This window comes from Artemia franciscana, chromosome 7 (assembly GCF_032884065.1).
Source record: "Artemia franciscana chromosome 7, ASM3288406v1, whole genome shotgun sequence".
Classification (NCBI taxonomy): Eukaryota; Metazoa; Arthropoda; class Branchiopoda; order Anostraca; family Artemiidae; genus Artemia; species Artemia franciscana.
The window spans coordinates 58,059,045-58,086,862 of NC_088869.1; the positions used below are offsets into that span (position 1 = coordinate 58,059,045).

The following is a 27,818-nucleotide window of genomic DNA, read 5'->3' on the forward strand; positions in this document are numbered from 1 at the left end:
TTATTGAAATAGTCTTCGTGGAATATTTTAAGTTAGCCATTATTTTGATATTGCTTTGTCACCTTTTTGAAAATCTGCATACTCATAGTTTGATTTACTTCAACATCCACGTAAACATTCCTTGGAAGCTTCAGCTTAATACTCATAGCTTGCGCAGTTGCAATTGTTGTAATAGCAGTTTGCGCATAGCACCTTTGGTTTCTTAAACATTCCTTTCAACACACAAGGAAGGTTTAAACTTAATACTATCAACCGTTCATGAAGCATTTCTAATACGTCCTCTTGATAGCCCATGTGAACTACAATGTCTTTGATTTAGCTTCTTACAGTTTCAATACATTCCAAATTTTTTCGCCTTAATACCCTTAATTGTAATAACAGTAGTTGAATTAATAGTAGTAGCCTTAGCTTAGTGATATCAGTAGTAGTAGAAATAATAATAGCATTAGCAGTATGAATAGAAGCAATAGCATTAGGATGCAAATATTTCCTTTGATTAATTCAACATCCCCCACAACAAGCCCTGTTAGTTTCAACTTCACACATCAAACTGTTCCTAAGATTTTACGGTTACGCCCACTTCACAACCTGCATGCAGATGGCGTGTTGTGGTTCAATTTACCTTCCCCCCTAAAAATTCTTTGAGAATTTCACCTTCATACCATCAGGCCTAGTTATAATAGTAGTCACAATAATAGTATCGGTAATAGGGGTAGTATTAGCACCAGCAGTAGTACTAACGTATTGCCTTTTGATTAGTTGAACAGCCGTCTCATGAAGTCCTGGAGGTTTAACTTAATACAATTTACCATTACTATGATATTAATGATAGATCCTTTTAAGTAGAAGTAGTAGTTGCAGTAAATATAACAGTGATAGCAATATTAGTAGTAGCGTGCACATATTGCCTTTTGGTCAGATGATCTTTCCGTTTAAGCATTCTCTGAAAGGTTCAACTTAATAACAAAACTAATTTTTTAGATACGCTCTTTTGACAGTGTACTTGCACATTGCGTCTTTAGATTCAGTTCAAATTTCCCCTCAATATTGTAAACCGAGTTGTGTGGTAGGAGTAGTAGTAGCAGTAGCATTGGTGGTAGTTATAGTACTAGTAGCAGCATGCAAATATTACCTTTTTGATCATATCCCTTATCATTTCCCGAAAGCTCCAACTCTTTTCATTATTTCTTTTAGCTCCATATAAAGAGCTGTAATCTGCTATTTTGGCAAAGCAGAAAACCTTTCTCAGCCTTCCGTAAGGTCCATGTTTCAGGACCATCCTTGACTACTGCCACTGTCTTGACCACTACAACAAACCAATAAATATTTGAAATCAACACAAACATGTTTTTAGAATCATATATTACCAAACGAGTTTAGATTCACATATTACTTAACCAGTAAAAATTTAAAATCAACATAAACAATATTTTTAGAATCATATATTACCGAACGAGCAAACATATATTATTTTATCCGCTAATGTAACCTAAAGCTATCCCAAATTAAAAGACATGGGCTGTGTTCCAGACTTCAATTGTCACTATTGACTTTGTCGTTAATCATTGCTATTATTATTTTTTTATCACCTTTAGCCTAAACTGGTAATTAAAAACAAATTTAGCCCAAAATTGCTTACAACACATAAAGGGACAAGAATATTGTTAGTTTTGTCCTTACAGTAGCACAAATTGTTTTTTCAAGTTATTCATTATATTGTCACAAAATAATAACAAATCACAAATTATCATAAATGATAATTTTATTCTGGAACCCGTCTAGGAATCTTAGTTGCTTCACATTTTTCATTGCTCATTTCTTCTGATAAGGGTATTTCAAAGGAAACGGCGTAATTTCACCGTATTTCAAAAGAATAATACTTTAAAGCATTATTAAAAATCGGCTCAATTATAGCGTCGCACATTTTAGGATTCAAAATTAGAGCTATACTTTCAAATATTAAAAGAATCAATTTTTGTAATTCGTTCATTTATTGATTCTCTGAGTTTCAGCAGTAATCATACCAAAATTAATAATATACTTCAATTTCCAAAAGAAATAACGATATACCCCCCCCCCAGATTTTGAAACGATACATTTATATCTTTAACCAAAATTTAATCCAAAAATAATAATATCTATAATTAATTTATTTTTTCTTGAAGTTCAAGTTTCAGGAGTAATCATGCTTCACCTAACATTATATTTACCCCCCCCCCTACCCCTTAAAATTTTAAAATGACTTGTAGCAGAAAATTACTTTTTTAGGTATTCTCATTTACAAAAATTGCCCTCCTAGATTTTGAAAAATGCATTTTGCTCCCTACCTCTATATTTTTGTAATTTGGCACCACTTCTTTTAAAACCGAAGTTTCTTGAATTATATATAATATAATATTTGAATCTATATAAATTATCTAATCAAAAATCGACAATATGTTATTAATCAAGGCTCATCAAAGGGATACCAACGTTCGACAGTTTGAATGCATCAGTTACGTGGTATTGATATCCCGGAGCACATTCCTCAGAGAAAATTTTCATTACTGACCAAGAGGCCATGGCTGGCGCTTGTTTTCCAAGAAATTGTACAACAGTCCCAAAATGAATACCTTAACAAGAAATGAGACGACCTCAGATTATTCTTGGGACCCCTCTTGGGAGGCGTCCAAAGAATGAGACGCCTCAAAAATTTTATGGAACCAAAATCTTATTTTAAAAAATATTTTCTTTTTTTTCGAACCTAATTTCTGCCAAAATCATTTTTTAAGTCAAATAACCAAAGCGGGGGCTTAGATTTAGTTTAATGTTCCCTTTTTAGAGGAGGGAGGTTGAACCCGAATTTCCTGTCCTAAATTCTATAGAGCTGCATTTGCATACATACAACGTCTACCTTCTGATTTTCCAAGAATATAGTTATAAAATAATCGGCATCACGTCAAGTCGATAACCATGACTAAAACACAAGCTTTCAACCTAGTCCAAGCTATAATTTTGAGGCACAACTGGTTTTAACGCAAATAAAAAAAATTAAAAATATACAAGTCAAACATCAGGGTACGGTGTTAAAATGTGATTTCAAAATTCATCAATGACTAGTGTCAGTTTGAAATATACCTGTCTAGACTAGTCGCGTCCCAGCATTCCTAAAAAATACTACAAGCGATGAAATTTGTCAACTGAAATTTTTCGTCGAATTTACAAGAGCTTGTCGCTGGCAACTGCGAATAACTGAGATGACAGAAATAAGTATCACATCAAAATAATTGAGAAAGTTAACACAGTTTTTAAAATGATGAAATTCTGAACAGTTATTATCTACACGAATAATAAGAAAAAAACCAATCATTCTGACAGAGTAATCATAAAAGGCTAAACTAGTTGGCGCTGGTTCAACTTTCAAGTTCACATAAGGAATTAAGTCACAATTTTTAAAAGTTAGATATATGAAAGCTCAGAGCAGCAGTTTTCATGCTTGTAAGAAAAATCTGGGAAAACAAAGACTTACTATTACATAGTAGTAGGGAATAAATTAGTACTGCTATTCAAATTCTGAACTGCATAGGCAATGCCGTATGTAGGGGTGGAGGAATAAAGGGTTTGACATCCCCCCCCCCCAAAAAAAAAAATTTTTTGTTCAACTCGTAAAAAAGTAACAAAAATGCACGAAAACAATTTTTTTAATTTCGCCATGTTGAATAATTTCTATTTCCCCACTGTTTTACCACCATCATTGTTCACTCAAGTTTGATAATTAATTCGTACGACTAAAAAAAATTCGGCATATGAAAGACGATCTTTTTGAAAATGTAAAATTATTTTCTTTCTCCAAATTATTTTCCAACTGCTAATGATTGTGAAGAAATCAGGGAAATAATTTAAACTAATTCTTTGGCAACACTAGTACAGTCTTGAATGAATCGACTATTTGATACGAAATGGTTTAGCTCATACACCCAAAAACAGAAGATTAACTGGCATCAATCAAATTTACTTAAGTATGTGAGATCAGCTGGTAGGTTTGTTCCTGGGATTACTAAAATAATGAAGTGATGATCTTGTAGAATGTTAATCTGCAATTTTGACTAAGCATCATTTTTAAAAATTGAACTAATTCTCGAGGTTTTATTCTAGAAAATTGTTATATCTCAATATGGTAACACTTTATCGTACTAACGGTGATCAACAGACGTAATAAACATGTCTACATTAGAAAGGTTACCAAAAACACACTGATATTCAACCATTGTTTTCATCATAGTCTTTATGTAATAAAAGGGAAAGGTGTCAGTTATGCAAAGATTTTCTAGAACGCAATACCGAGAAATTCATGCTTTGTGTTTCATGGGGGAGGGATTGAAACACAGACCTTACCACATGGGAAAATATATATTTTTCGATTTTTTTTTTCTAAGCTTCAATGCAAAATAAATCCAATTTTAACACTATACCCTCGGATTCATAAAATAAACAAAAATAAAAACCATCGTTCACAAAAAAATCTCCAAAAATACGTATTTTATTTGTTGAAGTGCCAACGGAATTTGGCTTCAAGGTGGTAATGGTCCGATCCATTTTGACTATTGGGCAATGGGCCAAGTTTTTTGCAGTCCTCATCTGTTGGAAGACGTAGTCTCTTCAAAAGGGTAAGTTCTCGCTTTTCTGGCTCATCCAATTCTTCGCCATTTTCACTGTAATAAGATAATACAAAAAAAAGGGAAAAAAGTGCAATCCAAAAACCCGAATTCAGTCCATTCACTCGAAAAGTCCATTCACTCGATTCTATGAAGATTAACATACAATCAGAACGCAAAAAAAGTAAATTGCAATAAAGTATATAATGAAATAAAACACATTTTGTGAAATACGTAATTAATAATGGATTTAAAAATAAAAATTGATAATTCTTGGCTACGTTTTTAGGCGATTTTGCTTATCGAAAAATAGCATGCAATGCAATGATCTTCGAGCCTTTTCGGTTTTATTGCTTTGTCTATCAACAGATACACGACAAACATGAAATTGAAAAACAAAATTGAAAGAAGCACTCCCCATCAATACTTCTTCCATCAACATGTTTTCAAATAAGGACTTTTAGGACATGCGAAAGAGATGAGATAATTTCACTTACAGAAAAGTCCAAAAACAACTATCGTCAACAAGTATGGGAATCCTGTGGAAATAAACTAGTAGGGTTAGGAATAAGATGTTTGATGAGAAGTAAGAGGCAAAAGACCTTCAGATGATAATGATAATTTTTTTTGAATATACCAGATGGGAGAGCAAGAGAGCTTAAGGTGAATGTCCTTGCACATACATCTTTGCAGTATATACTTGTGTTCAGACATGCGCACCGTCACTGCATGAGAACTATCGCGAGGAATACCATGCCCGATTGGGGATAATGAGCTGAATACCAGAGCTATACCCTAGTGATACCTGTCGATAAAGATTAATGATTCATGAATTAAATGTGCTTTTTCTTGCTTTAACACCACGTTTGTACTCCAGAAGTAGAAAATTGGAATGGCAAGATATTGCTTTGAAAGGGTTGTATCAATAGTAATTTGTCCATAATTATAGCGTTATAAAGAATTATAGAAAACTACTGAACAATTATAGAAAACAGCTGTTATGAACATTCATCTGTTCTAATTTCGAAAAATTCTAACTTAAGTCAGACCAGTCAATCACGAGCTTTATGCTTCAAAGTAGAGCATTGGCCAGCCCAAGAAATTACGACCGAAAAATATGGATGACGTTGTTGTCCTGCATAATTTAAATTCATCGACGAATGTGAGTATAATGTGGCCCGAAAATAAATCCTGCTCTGTATGGGGATAAATTTTGTTAAATTTTAAAAACTCATTAAAAAGATGAAAATTTTCTCTCACCTGTAAAGAATATAGTCAACCAAGGTCCAATCATTCTGATAAGTCGAAGCCATATGAGCTTTTGGAAATTTATCTGAATTATAAACACTTTTGAAGGCAAGCGCATGCGTCAATGTACCAGATGAAAAGACAGCCTTTTCAATGCAATTCCTTTTTTCTAGTGCTTTCAAATGCTGACAAGAATCAGAAATATGCAAGTCTTTTGGAAGAAAGGTCTTCCCAACTATCTTTGAACCATTGTTGGTCAGTTTCTTCTGCTCTAAATGTTCATATTTAAGCCGCCCCTGGCTTAGAAAAGAGTACAAACTGCTTGAAGGACTCAAATTTAAGTCACCACAGAATACAACTGGAAGGTAGGTAGCATCTCTGAAAGCAACGTGGTCAATTTCTGCAAGAAGCAATTGGAGCTGGGCCAAGCGAACATCCTCTCTTTTAGGATTATATAATAAATGCGTGTTAACAATACATATCTCTTTACTAGGGTTTTTTAAAGGAGCGAGAATAGAAATGAGTGCAATATTGTCTCGATTAAGAATATGTTTCCCATTTTTTCGCATCTCTAAGGAATGTTCACCTTTTAGACTGAATTTGCATCTCTTAAAAAAGGTAGCACATCCATCAACCTTTTTACGGGTCTTCTGTTTAAAGGTACCATAGTATCCCTGGGATTTAAAGAAAGGTAGGTAGGTTTCATAGTAATGCTCAGCTTCCACTTCCTGTAGACATACAATCTAAAAAAAAATGTTCAAAGTTAGAATTGAAAGAATATGTGGTAGGTGTAACAATAATGTCGGTCTTCCACTTCCTGTGGACATTCAATCTATAAAAAAACAAGAAAGGTAGAAAGAAAGAAATCTCAAAAGCGGAAATGTACAAAAGTAGACCTGAAAGAAAGGTAGGTAGGTGCCATAGTAACGTTGGGCTTCCACTTCCTAGAGGCATACCATCTAAAAAAGGTAGAAAAAAGAAATGTAGAATATAGAAGTGTAGAAAAGTAGAACTGAAAGAAAGGTAGGTACAATATAAGAGTTGGGCTTCCATTTCCTGCAGACATACAGTCTAAAAAAAAGATTAATCGAAAGGGTAGACTGACCAAATATGCCGGAAGTGGCCTTTACAGTATATCGGTACGAGATTGAAGAGAGAACTGAAAAATAAATTTTTTACCAAAACTTTTTGAATTATTCTGGCATCCTTACAAATAATCTCAGTTGAAACCCAGCATCCTTTATCCGTATTCAAGCTTGCCGTTTACTTAGTGTTTTAAACACGAATTTTTTTTTTGTTACTTTTACTCAAGGTGGATTTGAATCACACGAGTTCCGTAATACGTCATATTTGTATTATGAGCCAATTTATTCAAATCGAAAAAACTAACCACCCTACAAAAAAATCTACAACTAGCTATCTAATCACTGAATACATTCAAATCATTTTGTAATTTAAGCCTGAATGCAGTATCACAAATTTAAAAGCAAGAATATCTGAAAATAAAAACTGACAATTGGCTAATTTTCTTATCAAGAGAACATGGGTGACCTTTCTGGAGGGGGCTTGGAATCTCCTATTTTTTCAGGATTCTTTATGTTTGATTATTTATTTTCTAATTCTAATTACATTATATTTACTATTTCTAATCATAACTCTTTTAACATGTCTCATATGCTTGCATTGGCTCCATTTTGGAATACGTTTACAGCAAATGATAAAAAAATTATCCGGTCTCTACTGTTTCATTTTACAAAGTTTATTTTAGGGATACCTCTAGGGGCTAGAACCAAACGTCTGGTCTCGGCTTACAAGTTAACTGAGCCACAACTAGCGGCTGAGCAGCATCTGATTCGCTTTCTGAGAAAGCTGCATAAGTAAAATAGCTTGTATCCTGCTTTTTGTCAGAACAGTATTTGTATTTTATTATCTCTATGTTACTTGTATTATTTATATGTTATGTCATTCGGAATATTATGTTTTCTATGCGTGCATTTCTTATTTTGTTTATTCTTTCTTGGTTTTTTGCTTTCTCTTGCTCCATTTTTGAAACCTTGTGGGTTCTTTTGGGTAATAAAGATATTAATTGATGAAAACCCAAAATTCACCGAGTAATTCATTATTTTAATAACTAATACAATAGTTGACTAAAAATTCAGGAGGGATAACTTACCTCCCGATAAGTTATGACGTTGGTAAATTCCAGCAAAGGAATCGGAAAGGAACTTTTCGGAATCAGTTGGGTATGATGCATTAATTTACAATTTTAGTAAAATAGTTTACGAAGTTGCAGAAGGTGTCTTAGGAAGGAAAACTAGAAATACAGCTGGGATTATTAGCGAAAAAAGTTTTAAGCTTGGTAAAAAAAAAAAAGAGGATGGGATTGGTATAAGAAGTTTTAGGACGATAGATCATATGAAAATAAGAGAAAAGTAACGGAAGTAGAGAAGGCATCAACGTACAAACTAAAGAGGCAGGGAATGGATAAAATTTCCGAGGGTCTTCAAGATGCAGCAAGACAGCATAATGGTAATAATTTGTATTGCCACGTTAAGAAATTGCGATGTAATTTTAAGTCTGGACTTGTCCCAGTTAAAAAGCGGAAACATAATAAATACAGATTGTTTATTCACACCGGAAAACGAACGGTTATCTTACTACGAACGAATCTTTTTAAACAAAAGTAATTACCGAGCAAAGATCGGTTCTCTGACATAGAAATTTTTACTGTCATTTTTTGCCGCAATGCGTAGCATCTAGTGCGAAGCAATTAAGAATCTGAGACTCACTTCATCTATCAAGCTAGAATTTCTTTCTTCAAACGCTTGGAACCAAATGATTTGTAAACAAAGAAATAACGTTTGGAACTCCTCCTATTTAGGCTCCAGGCTTTAAACTTTCAGGGATCTCTCATTTCAGTTAGAAGACAACTATGAATAAAATCAAGGGTGCTGGGAGCGAAAAACGGGTTTACCCAAAGTTGTGACTTATTTAGATTGCTTTTTCACATTAGAAAATGGCAGTAAAACAATATCCAGCGAAAACTATAGTGCAATTTTCGACATACGGTTTACAGATAAATAAGTATATACAATTACTGCTTGTTTAATAAAATAAGACACATTGATTACCCGAAACAACTGCATTCAGACTTGAGACTCAGATTATATTTTAGAAATAAATAATATGCAGGAAATAAAAAAAAAAAATACTAGACTTTACGATAAAGCCATTAAAATAGCTTACATCTGCTTCGGACTCCTTGAATTGGTCCAAAAGTCTTTGTTGTCTAATTGGCCATTCCAAATCCTCCCTGTAGCACTTGCTGTATAAATAAGGCATTGTCTCTAGGTATTGTTGAGCAAGCACATTATACGACATAATTGTAAAGTCCAAAAACTGACCTTCTTGGCGTTCTTAAAAAAAATCAAATGATAAAAAATCACAAATAATTTCTAAGAACTTTTCCATTTACAAACGAAACGAGATGTAAATATAGAAAACTGGTATAATATTTCAAATACGACAGTGGAAAATAACAAAAATAGTCTAAGTTTGTTTTATTTTTTATTTTTCCCTGGTGATAAGAGCTTCCGGACGTGGGGCCAAATATTTGAACTATTACTATTTTTAGTGAAAAATAGTAAATTTTTTATTTTCACTGTCTTATTTGAAATATAACTGTTTTTTATTCTATATTTTCATTTCTTTTTATTTGTAAAATTAAATTGCATAAAGTAATCATCCAAAAATCGTAGAAAAATCACTGACAGAACAATTTAGGCATTGTATCTAAGTATCAAAGAGCAAGCTCGTCATGGGGGAAAAGGAAGATTGGAATGTGGTGTCAGTTGGAAAAAAGTGAAGGATAGAACAAGAAATTCAGAGCTGGCAAAGTCAGTGATTAGTCTAGGCGTCCCTGGGGCTGTGTGGGTTGGCTAAAGAGGCCTTGAGGATGAGGTTTGTTTTCAAGGAGGGATGATTGGTGAGGATGGCAGAGCGGGTAGAGCCTTAAAGTACAAGAACAACGAAAATAAAATCTGACTTTTTAATTGATATTGAAAGTAATAGTAATTTTGTAATAGTAATTTAGTAATAATAATGATAAAAGTAGTATTGTATTGCCACATTTACGTAGTACGTTTGGCTTGTTTATTTTTACGACTCAACCTGGCAAGACTGCCGAAAATGTGGTACAGTCCGAAAACTTCATAACTTTGAAATACCCAAAATACAAATCCTACAAGATCGCGAGTACTACTGCTACTACTACTAACAAATCACCACAGCACGAAGCAGCCTCAAGCCAATACAGCTACGTACACTCATCCTCCATCATCTATTCAAAGCCTCCCTCTTTACACCCTCCCAAGAAGTTCCCATTTCCTTTAAATCGTTCTTTATGACATCTTCCAACTCCAGAGGAGGATAGTCCTAATATGGACCCAGGAAGCAGAATGTATTTTTAGTTTGATGTTCTTGGAACTATCAAGACTGAAATGAGCCGAAATGAACAAGGATTCGTCCAAAGATTCACCAGATGGACTTTGGAGGAGAATTTGAAAGATCAGATATAAAATTGTACTTTTCAGTTTCGCATTTAGACAATATGTAAAGAATAAAGAAAAAAGATTTTTGAAAAGGAAAAGCAAAATAATGCAGTGATTAAATATAAGACATAAAATGTTATACATTTTATCACACAAAAGGATTTCAGCAAATAATACTATGGTATTGAGCTTTCGGCAAACGATTCTAGCTTAATAGAGGCAGTTTCATCGGCCGTTTCTGTTCTCTATTTATACAATGTGATGATTATAAAATAAAACATTCATTTATTTACTCTTTGATTTATCTAGTAACTAAATATAGTTTACTGATAAAAGTTAATATGAATAAAAAACAATTTATAAATTTAACTGATTCGTTTGAGATTTAATAGTTAACAGCATCAAGAATTAATAAAAGCAACAGAGTCTAGTCAGTATCAGCAAATTGATTCTTAAAGTCCGCTATGTGAAAAAACTGAGCAAAGGCATACAGAATTTGCCCTAAGTTCCAATGAGGATTCCCCAACTATTTTAACTGCAAAAGTATGTGCGCACTATTTTTTTTAGCATTAAACAAAAAACAATAAACTTCACCATGAGAGAGAGAGAGAGAGAGAGAGAGAGAGAGAGAGAGAGAGAGAGAGAGAGAGAGAGAGAGAGAGAGAGAGAGAGAGAGAGAGAAAAAAAAATTATTAACAAAAATAACACATCATCTTTCAACAATCACTGGCGAAGCCCATTGTGTTGAATATGATGGTTGTTTCCATCCTTATAATCTACTAATATGGATTAACACTTCACCTCCAAATAAAAAATCACCAAAAAAGGAAAGAAAAAAGATAAATAAAATAAAATCATTAACAACTTCCCAGAAGGTGAAGTTTCAACCCACTCTTGAACTTGCTAACATTATCTGCCACCTTTATAACCTCCAGGGGAGAATTCCACAGCTGTGATTCTGCAAAACGCGGAAATAAGGATCCCCCTTAAGCACTCCAAGCCTCAGACATTATCTCTGAAGAATACCTAGCTTTGTAACAATGATAAAACGAGTAAGACTTCAAAATATCCCAAAAGCACTACGGCGAATAACAATTTAAACATTGATAAACAAAAATAGCTAATTGTCTTAACTTATGAAGTTAAGATCAAATTTAAAACTTTGAAAGAGTAAAAATTAGCTTACATCAAACCTAAAACAAGCACAAATTCCTAAAAATAAATAAATGAAATTTGAAATGAACAGAAATTAGCATAAATAAGGGTGTAGCTATCCCTAAAACTCACAAAAAGGAAGAGTATTATTTCAGTGATAATTTTACGCATCTCAACAACATTAATCTTTCTTGTTTTTTATATAACATTTAAAAAACTTCAAGTTTCTTGCTTAGATAACTACGATATTTTTTTTTCTATTCAACGTATAAAAGAGAGAAAAAAACACACTTATCCTATAATTCTAGCAGCAAATAGAGGGAGAAAACATGCCTTAATTATTAAAGTGTTTTTGAAATTGCAATGTATTTTTTTTTATTATTTGTCTAGTCGTAATTATGAGCCGTTTTACTTCTGTGACTCGTGTTATGGAGTAGTAATTGTACATTTATCATTTGGTTGTTTTCTATTTATTCTTCTTTGATAACCCGGATTTTTTTGTTTTGATGGCAACCCTGCCATCAAATCCTCAACAGTCACAAATAGTTCAGATTTTTGGTTTTGAGGTTAGCCAGGCTAAAACTGAAAGCACCCTCCAACAGAACAAAGTATGTAGGCTAAATTATTCAAATATGACTTCCAATTTTGCACGCAGGTGTACTCACGGATTTCGGATGTTGCTGATTAGAAGGTTAATATTGCAATGCATAAGTTCAAACTGAGAACGCTGTAAGTACATAGTTTATTTACAGTGCTTGATTTTCATCTAAGCAGCTACTAAAGTTTTTGAAGTGACTAATTGCCGAAATTCGGTTACAATTGCAACACAGGTGAAAAAATGCAAAAAAAAAAAAAAAAAAAATACCTAGATATTCGTCAGTTCTTAATTATGAATATTCTCTACTTCTGTGTCTATGGAGTAGCAATTGTATATAAGTCTTTTGATTGTTTTCTTTTATTCTTCTTTGATTTTAGACTTTATTTTTTCTGAAGTAATGTTTTAATTTCTTTCTTTCTCTGCACTAAGGAAGCATTGTTTTGTCCTGGTAGGCCATTACGTTTTAAATCTTTTGTCACTTCGATTTACCGACAAACACTCAATTTCATATGAAAACATATAGATCCACAGCAGCCAAATTTCCTCCTTGGAAAGCAAAAGATCACATGCCTTGTGGCAAAATAGGTTCTATGTTGTACATTTACACAATATTTATATATAATCTGAAAGCACATGAGGTCCCTTTCGACTTCTAAAAACCGCTGGTTCAATGTTATCAGCCATAAGGAAAAAAGAACCGTTAAGTGCATAACAATATTACAATGTCCTCCATTGCAATGAAGGGTAAATATTGGGCACTCATGCTAAAATCAAGGAAAACTATACATCAATTTTTCTCTTCAATCCAAATTCGCATCCTTCCCTTCTTATGGCATAGACTTCCTGTACTAGTTAGTTACTAGATATTCTTTCAAGAAATAGAGAGGTCTTCAAAGAAGTGCAGTGGTTGGTTGTGTCAATTTTTTCCCAATGGTTCTTTGTGGCCGATTTTAGGAGATCCTCTACCCTATCACCCTCCTTATGCAAGCAGATAATTGATGTCAAAATGCAATATACACAACAAAGTGTGGATTAGAATAAACCCGACCTAGATTCAACCACAAGTTATAATTTATACTACTACTACAACTAACAACTCACCACAACACCAAGGCACCTGAGGCCAACACAGCTAGGCAAGCTCCTCCTCCATCCAAATCTATTCAAAGCCTCCCTTTTTACATCCTCCCAGGAAGTTCCCATTCCTTTAAATCTTTCTTTATGACATCATTCTACCACAACTGCAGACGACTTACTTTCTGTTCAGCCGAAATGGACAATCTTCAGCAATCTGTCATCCTTCATCCACAGAGCGTGTCCTAGCCATCTCAACCTTTCTCCTATCATAGCCCTAGACAGCAAAATTGAACCACACTTTTCTTGCAGCCTACTGTTAGAAATATGGTCAGTCAGCCAGGTTATATAATTTATTAATTAGCATGTGATTTGCTAATTTATGTTTTTTTTAAGGCTTAATTTTGCAATAGTCTGAAGCATCAATAGATTTAATGTTAAAACGTAAAAAGCAGATATGAAAATACAAAGCAGGAATTCTTAGCCATCTCACCTTTCAGCTTCTGACAGTCTGTTGCACTTTCCCACTTTCTGATTTCAGTCAAAGTTCTATCAAAGCCTTGACTTCTTACATGTCTTGAATCAAACCTAGCAGTGGATGTATGATATTCTCTGAAGTGGTAATTAGCTGCCTCATGTCCTGATGAGGTATATTGGTAATAGTTATAGTTATTATACTCCATGGATCTTTTCATTTTCTTAGAATTTATGCCCCTTGGAATTTGAAGTGCTGGTACCAATTTGATATGAGATACAATTCTGCAGCTGTAAAACTGGATCATGAACACAATAAATCCAAGAACAAATGGCTAACATCAATATCCAGCAAAATCTTGGTATCTATAAAGATAGAAAATGTGAAAGTTCACATACAAGTTGTTATAACAGATCTTGATGAAACTTTACACTTAAAATTTTAAATCTTCTTTCAAATACACAAAAGAAGTTAGCTTGATAGAAACATAAACAAATACAAATAGAACTAAACAAATAGACACAAATAGACAAATAGAAACAAAATAGAACAAATAGACAAAAACAAATAGAACTCAACTAAGTTTCCACGGGTAAACCACAAGAGAAATGGCAAATCTGTTACATCCCAAGGATCAAGCAAATTCTTAAGTAGTACACACATACAATTTTTAAGTAACTTTCCCCCACTCCCCATCCCCCTAAAAAAATAAGCTAGCTTTTTCAAAGAAACAAGTTCATCACTTAATAACATGACCTAGCTCATAAACTGAAAATAGATGAAAGAGTGCTCAATAGTTATGACAGGAGTTTCAGGGACAAAAATATATTTCCAAGTCAATATAAATCCAGTGATGTAGCTTCATAAGCCAGCAAAATCAAAGCCCTAGATTTGCCAAACATTTCCTTATATTGAAATGATACGTTGAAACTTTCAAATTAGCAGCACCAACTTAAATGCAAGAAAAAAGGAAGCACAAACATAAACAGCTAATAAACTAGGAAATTTATCCTGATATATGATATGGTGCTTATGCTGATGGCTTACACTTACAGAATGAGGGAAATAAAACCATTTACTCTTACAGATGAAGGACAAAAAAGGTATGGATAGATACCTTGGGCTGACATTATTTTCTGATGTCGTTTCTGTAAATAGTAATAAATTTACAACACAAATACCTACCGGTCGCCCTCCTTTATACCTGAATATAGTCCTTTGTTTTGCACAAAACTTTTTTTTATTGGCATTATGAGCTAATAATTTATGAGAAATAGGTAGAAAAAAAAAATACATACTAACAAAACAAGGGCAGTCGTGTATAAAGCCTGGGGCTAAACCCATATATTAAAGGCAGAAGGAAGGGGAATGAGGAAGTTATATAATGAAGCCAGTGACTATTATCACATTTTGAAAGAGTACCGAGTGGCAAATCAAACGCTAAATAAGTCCTTTAACAAATAATGTTACACACTACATATCTCTTTTTTCGGGGAGGGGGAGGGGAATCATCGGGGATACTACTATTAGCTGCTACCGGTTCCGTGCCTTTTTATTCTACTCACCAGCACGAGCTATTTAGGGCCTTGGTTGCTGAAATTTATACAACATTAATTACTCCAACCAAACCTTCCACTTGAGGTCAGTAATATCCATCAGGACTGACAAAAAAATAGCTATTTACATCTATAAGAAGGCAATAGAGCATTCGCATCAAACTATAGATCTATCAAACCTGCATGTGTATCTTCATAGAGAGGATTCTAGCTCAAATCCTGGAAGAGGATGGATATCTTTAAAAATGGCTGGCATGGATTATGACCCAGTTTATAAAAGATAGCTCAAAAAGCTGTGGCAAAACAGCAATAGGACACTGAATAAATAAAAAGGATATCTCCAAGTTAACTGCAAATAATTTATCCTCCACTACCAGATCCCCCTCAGCATAACGTCACAAGAAGTATGTCTTCCATTACTATTACCACACTGGCTTAGATGTTCAACTCAATAATATCAACCAAGATGGAATTCCCCTGCAGTTCCTAAAAGAGACCAATGCATCACTTAAAGATTATCCTACCTAACTAATTCAGAAATTCCTCAAAATATACATCCCATAAGATTGAAAGAAAGGCTATGCTAACCTGATACACAAGATGGCAACAGAGATGAGCCTAATACAAGCAACAACTACCACCTTTGCATTTGGGAATTTCTTGAAAGAAGAGCAAATGCAACCATCATAAAGAGTCTAAACAATAGTAATCTACTATCATCAAGCTAGCATGGTTTCCACCACAACTAATCTACTCTTCCATCCCTCCCTCCTTGGAGCTGTAATTTCTATTCAGTCAGAAAATTCACCATTTTCAACCTCACTATAGCTACATATAGTATTTGATTAAAGAACTTGAGCAATCTTTCGTGTTTGGTACTGAGCCAACAGATTACCTAAGTATTGGATAAGTTTTAAAATGTTGGTCTTTTTTTCCACTATTGAAGCTCAATCTTTGAGATTGAGATTTCCACCCTTTCTAAATGAAACAAAAGTGTGAATCTTTGAGATTTCCACCCTTTCTAAATGAAACAAAAGGGTGAATGTACGTAATTTGGAGAAGAGCATCAGTGTTGCACAGTGTTGACAGATAGCAGCAAGCAAAGCTTAGCAGAGGCTACAGACACACATGAAGCTGATACGGGATGTTAGAGGTATTATGTTAGGAGATGAAAAGAGTGAAAAATTATAAAAAAATGATTTAGATGTTATAGTTATGCATAGAATGCTGAGATAAATAAAAAAATATTTCACATATTAGAATATTACTGTCCTTGACTGTAAAAAAAGGGAAGAAAAACAACTAAAGGGACATAAGAAATTGGGAAATTCAAGAAGAAAAAGTCAGTGCAAGACTTTGGCTCACCTGAGGACTCACTTGAACAGAGTCTGCCCTCTTGGGACCTTTTCTCTTCCACAGTTTAAGAATGATTCCTGTATGCCGGTCATTGGGATTATCTCGAGATCTTGTACTGCATAGAAAAGCATTTTTAATCAGACAGGGGATTTTTGAATTTCCAAATACATCACCAGGAAGTGGGTCTTTCCAATTAAAAATGACACCTTAAAGGTAAGTGTCAGGACACTTCATGGGACATAAATAATGCTGGCTGTTGACTTTAAATACTATAAATCATACTTGCCAGAGATAGGGAGAATTTGTATGGATATGGGTGAATGATGAAGGTGACTTAGCTGATCATGTTCATCCTGATCTGTGTGTCGCATTTCCCCAGGTGGTGATAGGGGAACACCCTAGAGATATGTAGGGTACCTCCATAGGAGGCACGGACCAAGGGGGACCTAGTCCCTGGAGGTCCATAATAGAAACTGGGGCCATAAATACATGTGGGAGGAAGAAGACCCCGCAAATGTGCACTCAACAAGGGCCTATCAGCATGACCACACATACCATGAGTTACAAACCTACTCCCAGTAATGGGTTAAATTGCATGGTGATACAGAACACCACTGTGGGAGGATCCTCTACAGAAGGACAAATGTAGCAGAGCAAAAGATTCAGATCTATGGACAATGGTCTCTGCAAAGGGCTGCCTTGACCCTTTTAGAGTACCTGCAAGACTGGGGACCTTGCAGTCAACTCTATTTCCACCTGAGAAGTGGTGCCCCTTGAGGAAATTATGGCCTAGTAAACAACACAGCTTTTGAATGGGATTCTGATTAATGGGATCAGTATTGGGGCCATTATGATTTTTTATTTATATAAATGACCTTCTGACGTGTTTACCCCAAGATAACAGCTTAGCAGTCATTTTTGCAGACCATATGGTGGTGACAGTAAAAGCCAAAACCCCATCTTTTTTGGTTGAGAAAATCGTGACAGTAATGAAATTTTCGAGAGAATGGTTTGCATGTAACTACCTAACTCCAAACTTTTCTAAACTGAATTCATGATTTTTGGGTGCTCACAGTGGATGGTAAATAAAATTCCCATAGATAAGTCAATTTTAAATCAAAGTAGGATAAAAAGAGTAAATTCTTTTTGTTACCATGGGATTATTCTTGATGAGCTTTCACCTGTCTGTAAGCGTTCTGATTATTTGAGATTGAAACTTGCCCATAACTTAGGTTGTCTTCATATATTAAAAAATGTGTTTCCTTTTTCCATCCTTAAAATTTTATACATTTCTCTAATTGAATCATATGTTAAATATTGCCCTTTAATTTATCTCAACACATTTATGGTCCACCCGCAACTTCTTCAGATAATTCAAAATAATTAGAATTCTGGGTATTTTTGTTCACTGCCCTGTGAGGCTTAAAAATCTTTCAGAAACCCAAACTTTATATATTTTTCTCAATATACTTGATCTCAAACAGCTGAAGGACATGCATACAGCAACGTGGTAATATAATATCCAATCTTCAACAAATTATTTCCACGATTTGAGTATAATTGAGATTCCCGTTTCTTCTGCCCACCATGTTTGCTCCAGGAAGTATCACCTTCCCCCAATCAAATCAGGAAGAGCTAGATTCTCGATCAGATACCAGATTCCTCATATTGTAAATAAACTTATTTTACTAGAAATGTCCCCAAGTTTCAAGAGCTGATTTTCTTTGACAAAACATATTTCAAAAATCGTTCTTTGTCTGGATGGTGGGATTTATGAATAATAGATTTTAGTATGAATTTTGGTTGTGGTGTTCTCGCACTGGGGTGGCCTCCTCTGTTATCTCCTACCTTGTACATTTTTTTTTCTTTTTGTTATTTCAGCATTTTCTTACCTCTGTTTTATGGCCAGCAAATCAAGCCCTGCTCCCCATCGTCCAGTTTAGAAAATTATTTATCACATAATCTGATCAATGAAAGATGTTGTTTTGACCCAATACAGTGTTCAGTCATAACATGGCCCATAAGTTAACATGGTAGTAGGACAGCACACCTTAGATTTTGTTGTAGTAAACCAAAGACTGGCAGGATCAATACAAGATACTAGGGTATACAGGAATGCTGTTATTACCTTACTTCACACTTTGGAGCAAATTAGTTGCAAGAACTTTGATGCGCCATAGTTGATGATGGTGATAGATCTGGTCACTTTGCTAACGTCAAGCGACAAACCATCAGGACTAGAGAGTGCTGGAGAGATGCAATTTAAGCCCACTTGGTAAAAGTGATCACATGGTAGGTGTGGTTCAGGAACCATTCTCCAGCAATTTAGAGTTGGCAGCACTGAAAACAGCAACTTCAGATCGAGTGTGTGAGATGGTTGGGTATGACAAGCCACATCATCATTCAAGCTGACTCTCTATTGTGTTCCAAGAGTGTTATGTTGAGGGCTCGGAGGGGTTTTCCCACTGGAATCTCCATGGTTTGGCCTCTAATTCCTTGTCAAGCCGCTTTTTGAATTCCTCAGGCAAGGTTGCAGAGATTGTCTCTTGGCTTAGTTGGTTCCAATTGTTCACCACTTGCTGGCTGAAAAAATCTAGTTGGACCTGGGTGTTAATGGTGGATTTGAACAGCTTTTTGGAAAGTCCTTGTGTTGTCTTTGGTGGGGAGAGAAGGTGAACAGCTTCTGGTCTGCTTGCTGGAGGTATCTGTAGTTGAGCATCATGTCATTGCGCCTACACTGAAAAACAAGTGTTGGGAGGTTAGCAGATTGTAATGCTTTATGAAAAGTCCTTGTGTTTGTCTTCGGTGGGGAGAGAAGGTGAACAGCTTCTGGTCTGCTTGCTCAAGGTACCTGTAGGTGAGCATCATGTCATTATGCCTCCACTGAAAAACAAGTGTTGGGAGGTTAGCAGATTGTAATCTACTGCGGCAGGTCTGACTGCATAAACCATTGATGCATTTGGTCGCTCTCCTTTGGACATCTTCAACAACCTGGATGTTGCTCTTGTAGAAAGGACCAGCCAGACATGTTCTGAAACCCAGGATTGGCCTGACCAGAGCTTTGTATAGTTTCAGAAAACAGTGGAGGATTGACTACTGACAGTTCTTGAGCCCCAAACTTGTGTTTGCTTTCGAAACTGCTTGGGTGGTGTGCTCATGGAATTTTAAACTGTCATCCAACAGGACTCCTAGGTTTCTACCACTACTAGAAGTAGGAAGCAAGACTGTTAATGATGTTTTGCTGTTGTACATAGTGTACTGGTGCTGTAAATTACCACAGCTAAAATGAAGAGTGACACACTTTGAGATGTTGAAGGACAGAAGCCACTTACCTTCCCATACTTGAATTTGGTTAAGATCATCTTGTATGCTACTGTTGTCTGCAGAACCAAACCACTTGGAGATGTCAGCATAAACAGTCAGCTGTTTTTTTTGTTTGTTTTTTTTCAGCTACCAGGTCATTGAAGTAGATGAGGAATAAGGTTGGTCTGAGAACAGTTCCTTGAGGGACACTACTCAGAACTTGGCAAGGTGTTGAATAGACTGTCTCCCCATCTGTGGTAAAGAGCCAAACCTTTTGCATTCTGCCACCAAGAAAGTCCATCGGCCAGTTTGCTAGCTCTTTGTTAATGTCCAAGCCTGTAAGTTTGGAGTGCAAACAACTATGAGGGACTTTGTGAAAGGCTTTAGCAATGTCTAGTAGAATTAGGTCAACAGGAAATCCTCTGTCAAGAAGCTGAGTAATTAGCTCATAAATTTTGAGTAGGTTCATTTTGACTGACTTCCCAGGAAGAAAACCATGTTGTTTGTCCAAGATAATGCTGTTGGAAACAAGGCACTTGAAAAGTGTGTTGTTGACAATTCTCTCTGTGTCTCTGACATGTGCAACAGCACGTGTCAGGCTTATAGGTCTGTAGTTTTCAGCTTTAGATTGGTCCCCCTTTTTGAATATGGGTGTAATATTAGCAGTCTTCCACAGTGAGGGAACAACTCTGCTGTCAGGAGAAAACTGAAACAGATGGCATAAAGCAGGGGAAATCTTAGTGGCTGTTTCTTTAAGCAGCCTTGGGTGGATTCTGTTATGACCAGCTGAAATGTAAGTAATTCTGTCTTTTTTAGCCTTTTTCCCACCATACATACAGTGATAACAACCGTACCATGGGAGACAGTATGTTGTATTTAGGAGGGGGCCTCCCTTTTGATGTTAGCAGCTAATGTCAAAATAACATGCTAATGACAAGACGACATGATACCTTAGTAAAATCATAATTGCAAAATCATGAGATCCTGGTTTTGCAACAAATTCTGGTTAGAGGGAGGTCAAACATCCCATAAAAAACGAGCATACAAGAGAGCTGGAAAGTTTTGAGTGCAGTTCATTACCAACATTGATCTATATATATAAAAATAAGTTGTCTGTGTGTGTGTGTCGAGTGACGTCATGTTTGTGTGTCGACTGACGTCATATTTGTCGACTGACAAAATTACAGACCGGGACATCAGGACACAAATGACGACTGGGACACCGAGACATAGGGAATATAAATGACGACCAGGACACTCAAAGAGAAAGCGACCGGGACACAAGGAGTGTTCGATTAGCAACCGGGACACAGGGAATATAAATGATGACCAGGACACTCAAAGAAAAATTACAGACTGGGACACCGGAACACAAATGGAATATAAATGACGACCGGGACACTCAAAGAGAAAGCAACCAGGACACAAGGAGTGCTCAATTAGCGACCAGGACACAGGGAATATAAATGATGACCAGGACAATCAAAGAAAAATTACAGACCGGGACACTGGAACACAAATGACAACCAGGACAAAAATGACGACCGGGACACACGGAATTTAATGACGACCGCAACACTCAAAGACAAATTACAGGCTGGGACACAAAAGACGACCGGGACACAGGGAAACAACAACAACGGGGACGCCAGGGGGCACAGGGGGATATATAAATGACGACGGGGACACAGGGAATGTTCGATTAGCAATCACCATCAACAAAGCTCAAGGGCAAACATTAGAATAATGAGGTATAGATCTGAATACAGATTGTTTTTCCCATGGACAATTATATGTTGCATGTTCAAGAGTTGGTAAACCTGACAATCTTTTTATATGCACAGACAATGGGACAGCCAAGAATGTTGTATATTTGCAAGTTTTTACGTAGTTAAAAATATATATATATATATATATATATATATATATATATATATATATATATATATATATATATATATATATATATATATATATATATCTATATTCACAGGTGGGAAACAGGGCAACAACTACAATGGCGCGTAACTAATATGGCGCGTAACGACTTACGCGCGCGGGGGGGCTTGGGGGGGGGGGGGGGAACGCGAAGCGTTTCCAACCAACTAGCGCCCCAACAGCTAGTGCAATATAGTTTACAAAATCTTAAGTTGAAGTTTGATGTACATTATCTGAATTTGTATGTATGCACTGAAATAAATTATTGTTTATTAACTGTTCTTGTTTATGTATCTAGACAATTCCTGAAGTCTTTAGGTAAGCTCTCAAGGGAATCTATATGACTTGGGAGACCCAAACATTACTAGGATGATTCTGTAACCAAGAACATTTGGGTTTTTTAGCAATGTACTTCAGTCCCAACTCGTTACTCATTTAACTCCCATGACATCATCTTAATTTGAATACCCTATATGTTATATCAACATTAAGCTCCCAAGACCCAAAGATAACTCACAGTAATATCACTTAAATAAACCCCCCCCATAACATAGTCACTTCCCTTCCATCATCAGTAATGAAGCATTTAACACAGTGCCTAGCATGGTCTTTACTGGCCACATAATTCCCAAATTTTTTTGGGTTACTCTTGCATTCATCAGCAAGTGTAAGCTTGAAATTTTAGTTTAGTTGTTTAATTAAATGTTGTATTCTGTTCCAAGCTTGGGTGTACTTTTTATAGTGATCAGGCTTATTTCTTTTTTCTTTCTGTGGTGCAGTTTCCAATTTCTTTGTCTTTTAATGCTAGATGTCATATACAGTAATGTATCCAGTACAGGAACCAGCCTTTCTGTCATGTTTCTACTCTGAATCTCAGTGACAGCTGTCAAAAATTTCTCCCACTGATCACCAACATTGCCCTCAAGTGCTTAAGGCTTAGCTTCTCCTAACAGCCTCATACTCTGTGTAAACCTGTCTTTTGCATTAATGATGTTAAAAGTAAAGATCATCATCTAGTAGTGTCAAGGTTTAATTCAAAGCTGAAATTTTGGAAGACTAGAACCTCCCAGGAGGTTTCAAGATGAGTAGACTCTAGGATGAGAATCTGAGAGAAACTTTCAAGGAACATTTGAATACTAAATCTAAGAATTTAAAATTTTGACAATGTGGAAGATGGTTGGAATAATTTTTGAAAAACAATTTGTGAAGTTGCTGATGGTGTCTTAGGGATGAAAGCTGGGACTGCAGCTAGGAATATTAATGAAAAAGCTTTATGTTTAATAAAGAGGAGAACTTCAACAAGAATTATCTAAGTGATAGATCATATAAAAACAAAAGGGATGTAAATGAAGTGAAGAAAGCATTAAAAGTTGAACTAAGGAGGAGGTGTGAAGTAGGCACCATGGATAAAATTGATGAGGATCTAGAACATGCAGCTACACAGTATGATAGTGAAATAGTTTACTAGTATGTTAATAAAACAAGAGGGAGTAGTCAATGTAGACTTGACCTAGTTAAAGAAAGGAACAGGGCTATAATTAGTTATAAGGAAAGAGTTAAAGAGAGATGGGCAAAACATTTTGAGAATGTGCTAAACCAAGATAGAGTTGCAGTAAAAGATATAGAGAAAAGAGAAAAGTTTGTGGTACCTTAGATGTGAAGGAAGATTTATTTTGTGAGGAAAAATGAGTAACAGTTCTAAAAAGAAAAAAATAATAATAAGGCTCCACATGCTGGTAGTGTGGTAAAGGAGTTTCTTAAATATGGTGATTCTGAGGTTAGAAATAAGCTACTGAACATTATGAATATAATTTTTGAAAATTGGGAAGTACCTAATGATTTTAAGGAAACTTATTTAAACCACTGTATAAGAAAGATGATAAGAGTGAGTATGATAATTATTGATACATTAGTCTGGTCAATGTAGGTAGCAAATTGCTTAGTAATATAATAGGTTTTAGACTGAGAGTTGCTGTAGACAAAGCTGAAATTTTGGAAGAGTAACTACCTCCCAGGAGGTTTTAACATTAGTAGGAGGTTTTAACTCTAGGATGAGAATTTGAGAGAAACTTTCCAGGAACAGTTGAATACTAAACTTGAGAGTTTAAAATTTTGACAATGTGGAAGATGGTTGGAATAATTTTAGAAAAATGATTTGTGAAGTCACTGATGGTGTCTTAGGGAAGAAAGCTAGGATTGCAGCTAGGAATATTAATGAAAAACCTTTATGTCTTTTAGACAGAGAGATGCTGTAGACAGTTTTAAGAGAAGAATAGTGCAGTTTTAGAGAAGGTAGAGAAAGTGTCAACCAAACTTTCACTCTTAAGTTAATAATTGAGAAGCTTGAGTTGTCTAACACATTTGGTCCTCAGTTCTATGAGTTATGAGCAAACATTTAATTCTGCTGTTAAAAGAGTTTTAGCAAAGGTATTATCCTTGTATAGTATACCAGACAAAAATAGTAAATTGATTAAAACAATGTACAAGAATAACCCTGCTACAGTTAAGGTAAGAAATAAGGTTAGCACCTGGTTTTGCATCAAATCAGGAGTTAAGCAGAGTTGTGCTCTATCCTCATTTATACAGATCAATCTGAGGGAGTTTGTCCTAAGGAGCACAGGAAAGGTAATAGAAGACCACAGTATGAAATGGGGAGGAAAAACTCTGCTGGACTTAAACTATTACCTTAAAATTACCTTAAATTGCAGCTTGGAGCAATCTAAGGATTTGATTTAATGCATTTTGATGATTTAAGCATCCTAGATGAAAGTGTGGGCAAAATAAATGAATTTTTAGAGGTTTTGCAAGTTCATGGTGCTAGAATAGGCTTGAAAATTAATGCTAAGAAGACTAAGTCCCTAGGACTAGGAATAAATGAAGATGAAAAGGTAATGTTTGGTAACAAAAAGATTGATCAAGTGGGTAGCTTCACTTACCTTAATAGTATTAATAATAGATGGTGGGAGTTGCAAAGCTGTTAAAAGGAGAATAGCCAAGGCTCAGAGTGTTTTTCTCATAGTTAAAAGAAGTTTTGAAGAATAGAAAGACAAGTCTGCAAACCAAGATTAGAAAATTGGAAGCTCAGTGATGACACTGCTTATATAGACTATGGCTCTGAAGCATGGGCACTCTAAAGAGCAGATGAAGATTTGGTAGATGTTTTTCAGAGAAATTGCCTACAGATTGTTCTGGGTGCCTGGCTGACTGACTATATTTCAAACAGAAGGCTGTACAAAAAAATGTGGTTCAATCTTGCTTTTCAGGGCTATAATGAAAGACAGGTTGAGATGGCTAGGGCAGATTCTGTGGATAAAGGATGAAAGGTTCCCAAAGGTTGTCCTTTTCAGCCAACTGTCTAGTGCTAAACAGAAAACAGGCAGTCCTTGTTTTTGGATGAGAGGATGTTATGAAGAAAGATTTCAAGAAAATGGGAACTTCCTTGGAGGGTTTTAAGAGGGAACCTATGAATAGATTAGGATAGAGGAATGTGCATAGCTGTGTTGGCTCAAATGGCTTGGTGCTGTAGTGAGTTGTTAGTAGTAGCCTAATAGTAGTAGCAGTATTTACTTTCCATTGTAAAACATCCTTTTTAAAAAATTTGTTTCAATGAATAAAACAAAACAGATGTGAAATGATGGGTGTAAATCCAACTCTGATAAAATAGATATTATATTTAGGTTCAGGATGAAACTCTTACTCTAAAAGAAAGACTGTTTTTTAAATATCTTATTAGTGAGTTAATAGGAAAATTTACTGAAAACTATTTTTAAGCTCAACCAAAGTTTATCTAGCTCTACATGGGTAGCCTATAAGGAATAATGGTAAAATTCTAGTTAATTGACTTCTTGCTATCTCAGAAAGGGTTTAGGTTAGGACAATGAAACTTCCAGGGATGAATCTACAGACTAAAGTATGTCCTGGGCAGGTATTTTGAAGCAACTACCTCCACTCCTTCACCCTCTAGAGGGCCCTGACCTTTAAAAATATGTGTGTTATAAAAGTGAAACCTTGCAAAATAGATCTTCTGCTTAATTGAAGTACAACAAAATTGTTTTTGGCTTCATTCCATTTTATAAGGTTTTAAAGATATGCAAATACATTTCCTACATTTTGAAAAAAAAAACATTAATATAGCTCAAAATTCTACTCAAATAACAGGAATTGCATTTTCAGAACTAAAGGCAGAGAAAAAGCAACTAGTAACTGAAAATTAAGGTAAAATGTTGTTTTGTCAAAATTTCAATAGGTATAAACCTGTCATGTAGGCAAATTTCAGGGCCCTCTAGAGGGAGATGGAGTAGAGGTAGGTACTTCAAAATACCTTCCCGGGACATACTTTAGCCTGTAGGCCCATCCCTGAAAGTTTCATTTTCCTAACCTAAACCCTTTCTGAGATAGCAAGAAGTCAATTAACTAGAATTTTACTAGAATAACCTAGGGAAGGTAAGCAGGAAGGGTGTGTCAAAGCACAGGAGGATTGGCTCCTAGCCCCCCACCCTATTGTACTTCCCAATTGAAAGGCCACAAAACAGAGATCAGCACCATATGTTTGGACCTGAAGGGCCTAGTGCTATCATATATGCTTACTTACAAACTAAAGGTACAACTTATCTTGCAAGAGTTTAGAGGGGTATAGACCTGTCTTGTATTTAATCTTCTAAGCCCTGAAAATAAGAAAAAGGTGGACATAGTAGTTTGGGAGTTTCTTGTGCGGTGCATTTTGGTCATAGGATACTTTCCTGAAAATTCTAGGCTACTTCCCTGGGCAAAGCACTTTCCCTGATACCAAACCACCCTAAAAAACAATTGCACTTTTTTTTATGAATATATGCTCAATTTCCTGATGAAGAGAATCATCTCTAACTGATACAAAATAAAGCAATTGTGCAGATATTAGCTAAGCAGTACATTCCAAGGTGTATTAAGGCCTTAGAGTCTTTCAAGAAAGTTCTACTCACCCACCTCAACTACCCACCAACATAGGTAGAAGGTCCTCAAGAGAGTTTTACCTCACAGATAAAAAAAATAATTCCCAAAATGTTAGATAGCCTATGGCCAAAGGCTATTCCTGACCTTATTAGTTGGTAATTACCTCAAATATTTTCAAATGGTAATACTTAGAATATTTGTGAAGCACATTCAGAAAATATGTCAAGAGGTAGGCAATGCTCAAACTTCACTACTCAAAATAGCCCGAGTCTTCCTTCTATAATTTTCGAATGGTGGGCCTAGACAGTCAAATATTTTCAAACGTTTCATTTATTCCACTAGGCCTAAGTCTTATCAAAATCAAGATTTCACCATTAAATTAAATTTCGCCCCTTTAATGTTTGAATTGTTTGCTACAGATATGTCGAAATTGTGAATGTCAAATATGTTGTTGTTGTTTGACTTGACGCGTTGACTAATAGATTATATGCGTTCGTATCCCCAGGGCCAGATCGAATATTGTGACTGCGTGGTTCTCCTACCGTAATATTTCTTTCTTCTTTACTTTCATTATTGACTCATTCTAAATCTTGCTGTTGCTTGTCTTCAAAAAGCAGAATTTATTCTTCTTCACTGTCCTTTTTACACGTTCTGAGACTCGCTTTTGCGTGCCTTCACTTTTATTTCTGACACATTCTAATTCCCGTTGTTGCTTGCAATTTTCACTGCCGCTTATCCTCTAACTGTGTATTTATTCATTATTGATGTTGTTAACCTTCTTTACACATATTTCTCTCTTCTTCATTTTCATTTTGAACTGTTGTATTCCTTGCTAACTCTTTTTTCCTCATTTTGAGCTTACATTTATTCAAGTTTTGTCCTTTAGATATTATGAAACTGTTTAAAATGCCTTTTGAAATTTGCATCACCTAATATGAATATATGAACTTACAAGCTTTTAAGTTTTGTTCTATAAATCCTTCTATAACTGTTTAGAAATCA

General features: G+C 35.3%; 1 protein-coding gene across 1 annotated transcript; it reads right to left on the bottom strand.

Annotated features, from left to right (window-relative positions):
* Positions 1–1,661: 1,661 nt before the first annotated feature.
* On the bottom strand, positions 1,662–27,254 carry LOC136029532 (protein angel homolog 2-like). The gene is made up of 5 exons (XM_065708002.1): positions 27,189–27,254; positions 13,753–14,099; positions 9,129–9,298; positions 5,895–6,625; positions 1,662–4,691 (listed from the first exon to the last, which is right to left on the bottom strand). The coding sequence occupies exons 2-5, from the start codon at positions 14,039–14,041 to the stop codon at positions 4,520–4,522; spliced, it is 1,362 nt and encodes a 453-aa protein (XP_065564074.1). The 5' UTR covers positions 14,042–14,099; positions 27,189–27,254; the 3' UTR covers positions 1,662–4,519.
* Between the last annotated feature and the right edge of the window lie 564 nt (positions 27,255–27,818).

Bases quoted from the DNA above. Each gene is read 5' to 3' on its own strand.
- LOC136029532 (XM_065708002.1), bottom strand. From the start codon at position 14,041: ATGATCCAGTTTTACAGCTGCAGAATTGTATCTCATATCAAATTGGTA. The intron at 9,299-13,752 runs GTGAGATGGCTA...ATTTTTTTTAAG, and splicing joins AGACTGTCAGAAGCTGAAAG to AACGCCAAGAAGGTCAGTTT. The intron at 4,692-5,894 runs GTGAGAGAAAAT...ATCTTATTACAG, and splicing joins GTTGACTATATTCTTTACAG to TGAAAATGGCGAAGAATTGG.